We start from the raw sequence: 14395 nt of genomic DNA on the forward strand, positions 1-14395 counted from the left end.
TAAGTTGGTCGAAATCTTTAAAGACGCAACAATTTTTCCCCCATCTATCAAATTGCTCTGTTGGTAGGGTTTTGTTTGTTTTGTTTTTGTTTTTTTCTCAAACTGTTTTTCATTGGTCATTCTAGTTGGAGCTGTGGAGTCGGATCAAACCCACTGATTTAGAAATTTTAGAAATCAGCTTTTTTCATAATGTACAAGTTTATTAAAGAAAATTAATTATTCCAATTTTTTAAATTAAAAACAAACAAAAAACGTCTAAAATCATATTCATCTTCTTTCAAATCAAAATACAAAAAAATATTTAAATGAATGCAAAAGTTTGTTTTACATCAAAATGAGTTGATGCTATTTAAATCAATAAAGCAACTTGATATTTTTAAATACTTTTAATATAGCACAGGGAAAGATCTAAAAGATAGATCTTTCAATGTCTGATTTGCATAATTATTTTTTAAACACTCCGTAATAAATTAATGTCACTAATGATATTAATTTCTAATTCTATTGTCTTATTTGTCCTATAAATATGTAATAGCTTCATTAATATTAACAGGGATTTACTTAAGAAAAAAAAAAAAGAAAAGGATTTTACACTGAATTAATTCTTTCAAAATATCTAAATGAATAACCGTGAAAGTTTTTCTTTATCATTCCTATATTATTATCAAAACGAATTACTGTTATTTAAATCTTAACGTTTAATATCACGATATAAATACATATTTTATATAGATAGAATCTATGCAGTACCAACAAATAAAACCAGCTATTAGTATGAATAAAATATTGCCTGAATAAAATATGGTATAAGTATGTTAATTATCATTAGTGAAAGACAAAGATTTCTGGAGTCGGGGTCAAGCATTTGAGTCCACAATCTTGATTCCGGTATCATTGTTTAGTCTAATTAGAAGGATCTAACTCTGATCCACGCAGATCCATCTAGCAATCCATCAATGTCTGTTGACAGGATTTCCCATCAAATACAACGACTCGATTCTTATTAGTTTGAATTAGCAAATACAGTCTTTGAATATGAAAATATCGCATATTTGTGTACCATACTGTAAAAGAGCGTGGGCGTGCAGATGCAAATGAAATGCGAAACGACGTCACTCTAAGGAAAAAAAAGACTATAAAAAGGGGAGAGAGCACGTTAGAGACGTGGGTGACGTCATGGTCATAATAAAAAGTCATGCATGGTTGGAGAATGAGGAAATAAATGTTGTTGTTCAAAAAAAACTGGACTTGAATTATTTCTCGTCTTGGTCTCCTTTGCGACGTAGACTGCTACAACGTGTGGGTCCTGTTTGTAAACGTGTGTAACGTTACAATTCCACTTCTTTAGCTTCTTCATACGTCACCCTCTTCCGCCTCCATTTCTTCTTCTTCTTCTTCTTCTTTAGGATAATTACTATTTTTTGCATTTATCCGTTCCAGTTCATCTTCAATATTGTATAATGCTTCCTTACAAAACTTATCTGTAACAAAACAAAAATAAATAATAAAAATAATAATAATATAATAACAATTAATAAACAGAATCAAGAATCAAGCAAGTGTTTCTGTTCCCATCGCAGAGGAGAGTGGTGGACACTATTTTTCATTTTTTTTTTTTTACTTTTCTTATTATTTTGTTGTAGACATTCACCTGCTGTCTAACTCAACCCAACCGAGAGATCTTATTAAGATTCTAGCCGCCTCTTTAAAAGCAATTGTCTTAATCTCTCTGTACAGGTAGTTTTTGAAATTCTTTTTCATGAGTTCAGTTGCTCCTATAATTACTGTTATGATGAAGATCTTCCTAGGATTCCAATTTCTTTTCATATCATACATAAGACCTTGGTATTTTGTTATCTTTTCTTTCTCATCTCTGTTTAATCCAGTATCATTCAGGACACCAACTGCTACTAGGGTTTCTTTTTTCTCCTTTTTGTCACTACATCAGGTTTTAAAGCTCCATTTTCTAGGTACATAGCTGTAGATGTTGCATAGTCATAATGGATGGTGTACGACTTCCTTCCAACTGTTCTTTCTGATATATGTTCTGAGGACTTGTTGCTACACTGGATATTCAACTTTTTACAGATTTTCCAGTGGAAATATTTGCACACTCCATTGTGTCGCATTATATCATAGCCACGTCCCCCAGCAGAACTTTACAGTTGGATATTAGGTGGTTCACACTTTCTACTTCTGTGCAACCTGCACTTGTCATTGCTGAGACCGCTCATCTTAAACGCATTGGCTAAGCCTATTAAATACTTCAAATATTTAGCAAAAAAAACTGTTCATTTTCGGAGTACCGTAAAAACCTACCAAATATGTGCATATATTTTCGCAAGCATAAAAATACACTTGTATATAGACCTTAGTTTAACTGGTAGTTTTAAAATGGTAGTCTAAAATTAATGATTAACAATATTAACAGTTTTAAACAGAAACAATTAAAGGAATCGTTTTTTGCATCGGAAAGTAGGCACTTTTTTCCAATTCTGATACCGATTCCGATACCTGTAAAAATTCCAATTTTTCTGATTTCGATTAATTGTTCCAAAACTAATACTAGAAAAAAAAAATTCTGAACCGCTGAGTCACCCATTGATCTCGGGTTAGATTGTTTGAATTTGAAAAAAATGAATTTGCAATATGAAAAAAAAAAGAAATGGAAAAACAAAAGCTATTACTGTTTGCTGTGTCTCTCGTTTTCTTTTGACTTTTTTAGAGAGGGTCTAAAATAAGAGTGAGAGAGGAGGGCTCCAGCAATATGAGAGATGGCGAGAGTAATAGGCAGAAATTTAGTAAGAAATGGACTCAGTAAGTAAATTGTAAATTATGGCTAATGAAATAATGAAAATGGATTAAAAAAAAACATAACTCAGTCCCAAAACTAAAGAATATTTTAACGTTTATTTTGTGTGATGAAAATATTTAAGAAAACAATCTTAATGAAACAAATGCTGATTAACTCAGTTTTAGTATAATAATAATAATAATATATATGTATATCTATATATATATTCTGTAAAATTTTCTAATCTTTTAAAAATTAATAAAAATTGATTCAAACAAAAGATGCCTCAAAAAGTAAGAAATACTCTAAGCCACTTCATATTTGTACGTACGTTATCACCTTTCACACACATTAAAAAAAAAATAGATTTGCAATTTGATAATAAATCTTATGTAATTTGGTGATAAATCTTATTTTTTATTATTTTTTTTTTTAAACTCATGTTCACCCCTAACAAAGTATAACACCACTTGGACATAAGGGACTACTATTTGGGATTATGTCTAGAAAAGAATTACAAGATGTTGGTTTACATTACATTTAAACTTCTGCGTATCAGTACAGTCAGATCCGGCCCTGGGCCTCAGTGGTCCGGGCATCAAAGATCAAAGTGTATTATCTGTTCTGGCAGATGCTGCAATCGAAGACCATTGTCCATGTGGCAATTAATTTCTGGTCCATATAGGGGAAACCCTATATACCAAGAGACATCATTACCAGCTCCCCCTTCCCTCCTCTGGGGGAGCTGGTCTTTCCGCTCCCCCTCCCCTCTCTCCACATTAAAAAACGGCCTTGTGCCTAATTTGTTCAGTGGGGAAGCAAATAAATACAATCAGTACAGTCAGAGAAACAGAAAGCGAATTCCAAAGTCTAGCTGTTTGAGCAAGAGACTAAAGTAGAAAGCTTTTTGGCATTTAGAGACCTCAACAGTGAAGGGGTGAGATTTTGTTGCTAAGCAGGTTTATCAGGCATATGTACATCGAGGAGGCACAAGTGCAACGAGTTCATCAGAACACATTCCACTAAATTATCTGTAAAACAGGCACAGAGATGCAACATTGCGGCGATGGAATAGGGTCTCGAGCTTAGTTGATAAAGTGGGATATATTAGATTGAAAACACGTATTTGGACCCTATCCATGAGAGAGAGGCTAGTGGTATATGTAGCAGCCCAGGTGTGCCAACAATACTTCATGTTAAGGTAAAAAAAATCTGAGTTTATTAATTTTGAAATGAATTGTTCCAAAATCAAATTATGATAACATGTGTCATCTTAAATAAACACATTCTAAAAAATTTTAATATTTAGTTGACAATTATTCTTGCAATAAAGACACCAACAATATTTATTTAAAAAAAAAATTAAATTGCTGCAATTTGAAATAAATAAACGAAAAATAAACTTTTGTTTTTATTTATTCGGCTGACAATGACAATTATATTTATGGAAGAAGAAATGGCGTTTTTTTTTTTGTTGTTGTTTTTCTTAATAGTATTGATCCTGACAAACATTATTGGAAAACAAATATTGTTGTTGTTGTTTCATCCAATGCCAGTAGGCACAGGTGAAACGTGAACAAATTCCGATTGCCAGAGTTCTGGGTCGGCTAGTACATCAAACAGCTCAGTTCCTGCCAGACCAGTTTCCTCTTCAATAATGGATTTCAGTGTTACACATGGACGTCCAACTCTCCTTTTTGCGTCTGGAGTTCGAACTAAGAGCTTTCCTACCAGTTCATCATGGCGACTAATATGACCGGCAAGTGCTAGACGTCTCTGTCTCACAATATTGGAAACACGAGGTAGTGAACCATACAATGACTTGTTCGTTGGGTGACTTTTCCAGGATATGTTGTAGGCTAGTTGAAGCATTCTTGTCTATTTACTATCAAGATGTTTTCAAAGCCTGCATAGAGTCAATCCTTCTGTATGGCTCAGAATCATGGACGCTAAGCGTATCACGTCAAAATATTATTATTAACAGTAAATCATAAAGGTTGTGTGGAACGCAGAGTAAAAGTAAGTAAACTAGTTTCATAAATTATCATCATCATTATCATCATCGGGTCAATACCCATTTTACATGCTGGACAGCTTTGAGAAATTGAATTCCAAACTAACCTATATTTGGCCAGTTCTTTATTTATCCCTCTTTTCTACAGGTTGATTTTTATCACTTTGTCTCTTGTGAAGTGAACTTGTTACCTCAACTCTTCTATATCTACTGACACAATTACTCTTATCCATTTTTTCAATATGGCCATACCATCATAGTCTCCTGTTCTGCACACATCTCTCTACATTGTCCAAATATAACCTTCCTCTGAAATCATCAAAACAAAGCCTGTCTTTAAAACTCACATTACCCATCCATCATATCATTCTCATGTCCTTAACCCTCATGAGCCAGGTTTCACTTCCATGCCATAACGTACGTGATGGAGTCTTCAGTCAGGAGATTTTTTCCTCAGCACCAAAGCCTACAAAATCTAGGCCATTTCTGAAATGGTCTTTTCCTGGTCGACTGTGATATATTGCTAGTTTTATGCAGTTCTAAGAGGTTCATCTTCCCAGACTTTGCTTCTTTTAAGATTGCTAATTGCCTAAGGCACCTCTACTGGGGAATGCCGACAGAGCTCTACAAGCATTTTTTGCATTTGGGGTGCTGGCTCTTCAATCCCACTTTCCAACCCTTGTGTCACATCTTTCTGCCATGGGGAGGAGATAAATAAAATGCTTGATAGACTCTACTCTTAATCGACAGTCGTAATACTCTGCTGGTTAGTTATGACAGAAGTTCTCAAATAAAAAAACAGCAAAAAAAAAAAGAATGTTACTAATAAGGAGAGTGATAAAATGGAAGATAAACTCACCTTTTAGAAGAAAAAGAGCAAAAACTATGATAGTCAATACAAAGACACCCATACCAATTAAAATGTACCATAAGTTTGAATTGTTGGGCTTTGTAAAAGAATGCTGAAATGGTATTGTAGCTGCAAATAAAAAACTTATGCATTATTATTATTATACATTTTTAAATGAATTAGGGTTAGGGTTAGTGCTAAAATGTTTTTGACTCATAATAAGGGTATGACACCAATGATTTCGACGCTCATTTTTATAACCACCGTTATAATAACCAACCAATCAGAAGCTTAAAAAGTTACTAGAAAAAATGTCGAATTTTGGATTCAATCAGTTCGCGGTCGTCTCTGTCATGAACCTGCATTTGATTATTTGCTGCCATCTTTGTTACTAGGAATTACTTAACACTCAAGCTCGGGACTACATTGATTCTTCGCCGATTTGATTTACTGCCGCCATCTTTGTTCAACATAATGTCTCAGCACTTAACAGTTAGCATTTGCTTTCATTTGAGTTTTAATATATTTTATAACATTTTGCCAGCACAAACAAGAAACATCAAAAATTAAAAATAAAAAAATGAAAATATTGCTTTTACATGGAACTAGCGGGGATACCTGGTGTTGCCCGGGTGTGGAGAGGTGGTGTAGTAAGGAACTCTGGTGGGGGAATCAAAACAACAGTAGGCAGACCAGGTGGAGGGAGGTGTTAAAAAAAAGTCATAGTAATGGCGGTCCCTGGCATTGCCCGGATGTGTGGAGGTGTAGTAAGGAACCCCAGGGGATAAAAAAGAAGTGGTAGTAGCGGGGTGGGGTGGGGGATCAAAACAGTACACTGTTTGGGTGGAGAGAGGTGTTAAAAAAAAAGTGGTAGTAGGAAGGCAGGCTCGAACCTGTACCGCAAAGGAGGGGGAAAAAAAAACGTAACATCTTAGCCGATGTCTCCATCACACAACCGGAAGTTAAGAACGTTGAAATTAAGCATAGTCAATCCAACGGTGACGATGACTTGCTAAAATGTCGGCAAAAAAAGCGACCCCTCCTTGTACAAAACTGCCCCCAGGTGAAGAGTGTTTTGGGCCAAATATTTTATATTTGTCGTCCAAAGAATCAAGCTTGAAACCGATACCGATACGAGATTGGCAAATGGACAAGGCATTGCCAAGCTGTGCAGATTTTATGTAAATTTTTGCAGTGCTTATGTTTATTATTATTGGCTCACAAAGAGCTTTCACACAGGTCATAAAAGATCTCATTGAATACAGCCTGTGGTGTTACCTGGAAGCTGAGTGACAACAAGTCTCCCCAGATTTTCTTTCAATAACATTTGCAAATAAATTTGCATTATCACAACAGTTGTTTGCCATTGATTTCTTCCTCCTTGACTACTTGGCTATTCGGTCTCACATTTTTGGGGGGCGGGGGATCAGTGATGTGGTAATGGGGGATGGGGGTGGAGTTAGAGAACTTACAGGTATGCAGCTTCAATGTTCTTGGTTCCATGTAGCGTTTAATGTTTTGTCCCTGTAACAGTTTGTCTGGTCTGCGCTTGTGGTTTGTATGTGTTAGTCTCCACCTTATTATTATTATTACTATTAGACTCTTTAGCCCATTAAAAATTGACTTAGAATGAGTGCTTTATGCTAAACTGATAGTTGAATATGGTTCAATTTAGATCTATTTTTACATTGTGTCTGCGTTTGGATTCTTAATCCGGTAGGGGGGTGGGTGATGCGTCTAGTGTGTTAGATATAAGTTAGTGCTAAGTTCATGCTTGCATGCCTTCTCGCTTCCAACTAATACCGCTGGCAAGAAAAGGCGTAGTAGCAGACACGATAGGGCAACTGTTTACCTCGATGAGATTACTTTCGTCCAGAAGCTGCGTCCTTCTCTGCTGCCTGTTGTTGCTGGTTCGCTCCACTAGACATGAGCACTAGAGGTTCAGAGGGTGTCTATCCGATGCGCAACAGATACGGCACCTAAACTGTGCAAGCAAGTTTGGAGCCAAGGTGGAAAGTCCTGTGGTGATGAAGTGAGACTACGCTAACACCGAGGGATAAGCACTGAGGCCCCAACTAGTCATCCTCAAGACTGACGGACTGCATGATGATGATGATGATGATGATGATTTTTGCATTAAATACCAATCCTTATTAATCCCTAACTGTACATCGAATGGATACCATAATACCTTGTTGCATCTTATCACAACAAAGGTTCCTACAAAATTTCAGCAAGATCAGCCCAGTAGTTTCCGAGAAAAGGCGGAATGGACAGACAGACAGAAAGACAGACTAAGAGAAATATAATCATTTCTTCTCACACAGGTCATCATCAGACATTGTTCACTGACAACAACCAGTGGGGTTCCCTGGAGCTTGGATGACAATAAGTCTCCTGAGATTTCTAGTACTCTCCACCCCTTTCAATAATCTTGATGATTTTGTGTTATCACAACAGCCGTTTGCTATTGACTTCTTATATTATTTTCTTGCTGACAACGACCAATGGTCTTCACTGGAATTTGGGTGGCAATAAGCTTCCCTAAGATCCCAGTCCTCTTCACATTTATCCAGTGGAGGTCTGTTTAGTGCTTTCCATCCTCGTTCTTTTCATCCTCCTTGATGCTTTACAACTATTTGGTGTGGCGCTAGTTGATGTCATCATCACATTATTAATATTATTATTATTGTTATTATTGTTGTTATTATTATTATTATTGTTGTTGTTATTGTTGTTGTTGTTGTTATTATTATTATTATTGTTGTTATTATTATTATTGTTGTTGTTATTATTATTATTATTGTTATTATTGTTGCTGTTATTATTATAGCAACTAAACAGCAGATAAAATTCCCCAAAATGCTTTATTTTTTTATGAAAGCCTATTAGATTATTATATTTACACTATAGCCCCTCCCACCTTTCATAATCTAACCCCTAACCCTAACCCTCCCACCTTTCATTGGGTTCTGCTAAATAATAAAAGTTGTAGGTAAACCAAAAAGCATCACAAAAGATATTTTTTGTATAAGTATAGGAAATTTCCTACTTAAATATACATATATAATTTGTAGTGACAAACTGTGTTTATATTTATTGCTATGTGTAATTATTTGTTCATAAAGCGACATCACGGGAAGCATTAGCAGCAACTGACTTGAAGTATGACTTGTTGCTTGTAAACTAGATAACAATGCTTTTTTTTAGAGAGACTTTAATTATTGAAATTATAGGAAAGTTGAGCAGCATTATATTTTACGTCCATCATCATTTTTTGTCCTTCATCATCGTCACCGTCATTGTTGTCATCATCACCATCATCATCATCGTCATTGTCATCATCATCATCGCCGTTATCATCATTGTCATCACCATCATCATCAACACTGTCGTCTTTGTCGTCATCATTATCGTTGTTGTTGTCAGCATGGTTATTATGATCATCGTCATCACTGTCGATATCATCATCATCATCATCATCATCATCATCATCATCGCCGTTATCATCATTGTCATCACCATCATCATCAACACTGTTGTCCTTGCCGTCATCATTATCGTTGTTGTCGTCAGCATGGTCATTATGATCATCGTCATCACTGTTGATTTCATCATCATCATCATCATCATCATCGTCATCATCGTCATCGTCAGCATGATTATTATGATCACAGTCATCACTGTCATTGTTTTTGTAGATTGTTCTCTTTCTTCGTTTTCTGATATTGTCAGCAGTTGAAATAATAGTTATTTTTCTTCTCGTTTAGTGCCCATTCTTTCTACAGTCAAAGCAAGCAAAAAAAAAAAAACAATGGACACTTGAACATATTTTTTTGAAAAGAGGGAGCATCCAAGAAGTACGAACTTCAACATAGAACCATTCTTACCAAAATTCACGGCTATAGCTTAAATGGCCCAGAAATAGTTAGATAGACAAAAAAAAATGGAAGACACATGTCTCTTAACTATAACAGGCCTTGAAAACGCCGAACACAATGTCCTTGTGCCAGACATGCTCACAGGTGAAAGTACATACAGATGTAGATAATGAGATACCAATTACCTATAAAATGAACCTCTCAACTGAGAATGGGTTGACAACGCAAAAAGATACAATGATTCAATCTGTTAAAAAGGTCGAAGCCATGTAATGCCAAGAATAAAAAAAAAACCCTACTCAAGTGTGAAAACTTTGGATTCTGGATTTGCCAACAAAGAAACTTGCATATCTTTTTTCTTTCTAACAGGTTGGGCATGGTTCCAATAACAATTACTCATCTGCAATGTAGAAATTCTTTGGAGAAATATGTCTCTTTGTTTCCAGAATCCCTAATATTAGTGAGATATAAATAAATAAATTTTCATTTGAAAATGTTATGAATAGAAAGAAAAATGAAGAGAGAGAAAAAAAAAACAATAAAAAAACAAAAACAAACGAAAAACAAGTCTTCTTTGAAAAAGATGTATTACACTCTAAGTCTCAGATAAAATGCTAAAAAATTATTTTAATCATTTTATAAAATATTTTATAACAAGTTTTATTTTTTTAATATTTTGAAATTAACCTTTCAAAATGTTTTCATAAAATGTGATCAAACTCCTATTTATAATAATATTGGTATAGATAATAAACTTACGCCAAGTATATGTTAAGTTCCATGTTGTCACTTCTTCTGTCGTCCTGTGGTCCAGTTTCTGATGGAAAAAAAATATATTAATTTCAAATCATTTATCATATGAATTAGAAAACAGTAAATCTTATACATTCCATTAGATATTCTGCTATTTCATTGACAGGAATAACTTTATTAACAAAAAGTAGATAAAAAAAAATATGTTTGATCACTGATTTAAGTAAAATATTGGTTCCTATCGTAACAAAAATGTTAATTTATTTTTAATTGATTTTATTGTTTTTGATATTTAGACCTGATTAATATTTTCAATTTTTAGTCACAACTAAAAGTGAAGGGGTTTTCACTTATTAATTCAGATCTACTCTTACTGTCACACAAAACACTGGGTAACAAATTTGATAGAACGCACATATTCACTTTTTGAATAACGCATGCCCTGTTTGAATAGTGTCGTGACAAAATTGATTGAATAAAAAAATCATTATTGGCTCACAAGGAGCTTTCACACAGGTCATCAAAGATCTCTCCTTGAAAACAAACCTGTGGTGTTCCCTGGAAGCTGAGTGACAACAAGTCTCCCCAGATTTTCCAGTACTCTCCCACCTCCTTCGAATAACATTCATAAATTAATTTGTGTTATTGCAACAGCCGCTTACCATTGATTTCTCGCTGGCAGCGGCCCATTGGTCTCCACTAGAATTTGATCCTCCCAAAGTCCCAGTTCTCTTCGCACGTGTCCAGCAGAGGTCTGGTTAGCACTTGCTACTCGGTCTTTCTATTCTCCTTAACCTTTCTCGGCTATTTGGCATCACTCTTTTTTGGGGGGAGGGGGTGATGGAGTAATGAAAGGGGGGGCCATTCTTCAGTTTAAAAAAAAAAAATGAACAATCATCTTTATTTCTTTCATTAAACACTACAAAATTTTGTTTGGTATAAGTGAAAAGAACAAAAAATGCTTTCAGTCGACCCCCCTCCCCCCTCTCTCTCTCATACACACACACACACACACACACACACACACACACAAACCCACATTAAATGTTTTCTTTTATCCTTTTTTGATTCAATTATTAGCAGCATCAGTTGTTAACTGAAAGGTTAGTGGTTCGATTTCAAACCATAGTCGATTATTTTTCTTTTAATAAAAACAATGTTATCTGTTTTACTTTAAAAGGTAAAAAAAAAAAAAGCACGTACATAACTTACAGATTTTTTCCTTAAAATAAAACATACTTAAGAAAATAATTTCTACTTACAAAAAGTAATTACTAAAATACTCATATAAAATATTAACTTTGTTTCATTACTGCAGATTAAAACTAATATTTAACACTCACTCCACATTAATATTTCTCACCTATACATAAATATGCTGAGACAACGGATGTTCGTTATTATCCATGAATTAAAACAAACATGTAAATGCTCATTATTACTTATAAATTAACAATTAAATCAAATAAAATTATAACTTAAATGCTTTAATCACTGGCAGCCATGACATCATGAATCAATTTGTGTGAAATAGGTCAAATATTCCAACAGCCCTATACTACACTTTAAACATAAACTTAAAGAAGTTTTAGACTCAACAAAAACATCCCAAAATATACATAATTATGCTTAAATATATGTATTTATAATTTTAAAAATATATATTTATATTTAAAAAATCTGTATATTTATATTAAAAAATATGTATTGATATTAAAAAAATATATACTTAAAAATATATTTATGTTTAAAAATATGTTTATATTCAAAAAACAAAAAAATTTAAATATGATACATGAAAATTATATACAGTGGCGCTAAAAAGAATATGCCCAAAAGATTGCAGGCTGTCAAATTGCAGAAAGGCTAGGATACTTCCATTAAAAGTCAAATATGAACAAGTAAAATTACACAGGAATAAAAGGTGAATCAAATGAGGTATAGGTTGTTTAAACAGTTACATTCAACTTAGCTTAAATTTGTGTTTTTTTTTAAAAATGACAAGTGCGGACTTTCTTTTTGGTGCCACTATAATTCATGAAAATCTACAATAATGGAGAAAAACAAATAGAATGATTTCGAAAAATCCAGAACCTTCAAGAAAGATCGAGAGAGTTCTGGAATATTCTAATACTGGGTGTCACTTTCTATAAAAAAGGTTTTCATGCTAACTTAGCAGTTGCTGACAACATCGTGATATACTAATATGCTTAAATACATTTTATTTCATTATTTTGTCTTTATTATTATGGAGGCAATTCTTTATTGATATTTATATTGTATTCAATATATAGTAATGGTTTCAAAAGTAATAAAAAATGACTTGGGTGCCAGTAGCTAGAAAACCAAAACATATGGTGCTCTAGCCTTAGTCGTTCTCTGTATTTTTCCTGGATTTGACGCACTGAAAATATCATGTCCATGGTTCAGCGCCGGCTGCGGAAGCCGCATTGCGATTCTGGATAAATACGGTTTGCAATCTGCTGGAGCCTTGGAAGGAGCACTTTGGCAAAGACTTTGCCAGTGATACTGAGTAAAGATATATCACAGTAGTTATTGCAATCTTCTTTGTCTCCTTTCTTGAATAAAGTGACAATTTTAGCATCTTTCATAACTGTTGGAAATTTTCCATTGTGCCAACTGGTGCAGAGGAGGTCGTACAAGTGCGGGAGCAGGAACTTATCGCACTTGAGCAGATCTGCTGGAATCTCGTCGGTACCTGGGGCCTTCCCTACATTCATGTGTTGGAGAGCTACTTCAAGTTCTGACATAGTTGGAATGTTGTCCTGTTCGACTAGGGTGTTGAAGTTCGGAGTGGAATTTAAAGCTGTGACTGTGATGTTGCGCGGTTCGCCATATAGTACAGAGTAGTGCTCCACCCAGCGTTCAAGCTGCTTTGTAGGATCAGTGATGAGCTCCCCTGTAGTAGATTTTAAAGGGCAAACTTTCTTTGTGCTCAGTCCAGTTGCCTTGTGGAGTCCACGGTACATCACACGTAGTTTACCGCAGTCAGCAGCAGTCTGGATTTCGTCACACAGGTTGTTTCAGTAGTTGTTTGCACAGTGCCAAGCAGCTTTCTGGAATTGACTGTGAGCCTCTTTCAGCTTGGACAGGGTGCTGCGTGTCGGCCTGCTCACATAGTTCTTGTGAGCATCATTTTTGGACAGTAGTAGAGGTTCTAAGATTTCTGCATTCTCAGCCATCCAGTCTTCGCAAAGCAGCCGCTTGGTTCCAAAGGATGTGACTGCAGCATCATGCATCACAGTTTGCAAGATTTCCCAGGATTCACTGCTTCCCCTGGTGCAGAATCTCTCAACTTATTTTCGAGTACAGTGTGAAACGCACTGATGCTGTCGTTGTTCTTCATTGCAGCCGTGTTGAGACTACGACGTGGTCTTGGCTTACATGGTGCAGGTTTCTTGTTCAGGATATCAAGTTGTGTCAGCACGAGTGAGTGGTCGGTATCACCATCAGCGGAGTGGTAGGTTCTTGATCGTTTGACAGAACCGATGTCTCTTTTTCTACACAATGCAAGATCCAATTGGTGCCAATGTTTGGGACGAGGGTGTCTCCAAGAGACACGATGACACATTTTCTGTTTGAACCAGGTTTTTGCAATACAGAGTCCCTGTTGACAACAGAGCTCCAGAGTTCTTTGACCATTTTCATTTATTTTACCAGTACCGAAGTGACCAATGATGTCACACCAGGCAGTATGGTTTGCACCGACTCTGGCGTTGAAGTCTCCGAGTACAAGGAGGTGATTGCTGGCTGGAATCCTGCTCAGTATTTCATTGAGACAGTCGTAGAATTCATCCTTCACATGATCTTCGCTAGGCAGTGTTGGTGCATAGACGCTGATGAGGTGTACTGGTGTATCAGTGCAGTCGATCTTCAGTGTCATAATTCTCTCCGAAATGCTGACCGGAGTGTCGACTACATGTTCTCTGAGTAATTTGTTTGTCACTGCAAAACCTACTCCATGGATGCGATGTTCCTCTTCTGCTTTGCCAGTCCAGAAGAAAGTGTAGTTTTGTTCCGAGATGGAGCCAGTTCCTGCCAATCTGGTCTCTTGTAGAGTGACAATGTCGACAGACAGCTTG

General features: G+C 35.4%; 1 protein-coding gene across 1 annotated transcript; it reads right to left on the minus strand.

Moving 5' to 3' along the window:
• Nucleotides 1-683: 683 nt before the first annotated feature.
• LOC145275234 (uncharacterized) lies at nucleotides 684-14196 on the minus strand. The gene is made up of 4 exons (XM_080127657.1): nucleotides 14023-14196; nucleotides 10299-10356; nucleotides 5668-5787; nucleotides 684-1481 (listed from the first exon to the last, which is right to left on the minus strand). The coding sequence occupies exons 1-4, from the start codon at nucleotides 14194-14196 to the stop codon at nucleotides 1354-1356; spliced, it is 480 nt and encodes a 159-aa protein (XP_079983783.1). The 3' UTR covers nucleotides 684-1353.
• Nucleotides 14197-14395: the final 199 nt, after the last annotated feature.

Source organism: Euprymna scolopes, unplaced genomic scaffold (assembly GCF_053919585.1).
Source record: "Euprymna scolopes isolate OS-2025 unplaced genomic scaffold, ASM5391958v1 sca673, whole genome shotgun sequence".
NCBI lineage: Eukaryota > Metazoa > Mollusca > Cephalopoda > Sepiida > Sepiolidae > Euprymna > Euprymna scolopes.

Bases quoted from the DNA above. Each gene is read 5' to 3' on its own strand.
- LOC145275234 (XM_080127657.1), bottom strand. From the start codon at position 14,196: ATGACACTGAAGATCGACTGCACTGATACACCAGTACACCTCATCAGC. The intron at 10,357-14,022 runs GTCGGTGCAAAC...TTTTTCCATCAG, and splicing joins TCGGAGACTTCAACGCCAGA to AAACTGGACCACAGGACGAC. The intron at 1,482-5,667 runs GTGAGTTTATCT...GTTTTGTTACAG, and splicing joins TGCTCTTTTTCTTCTAAAAG to ATAAGTTTTGTAAGGAAGCA.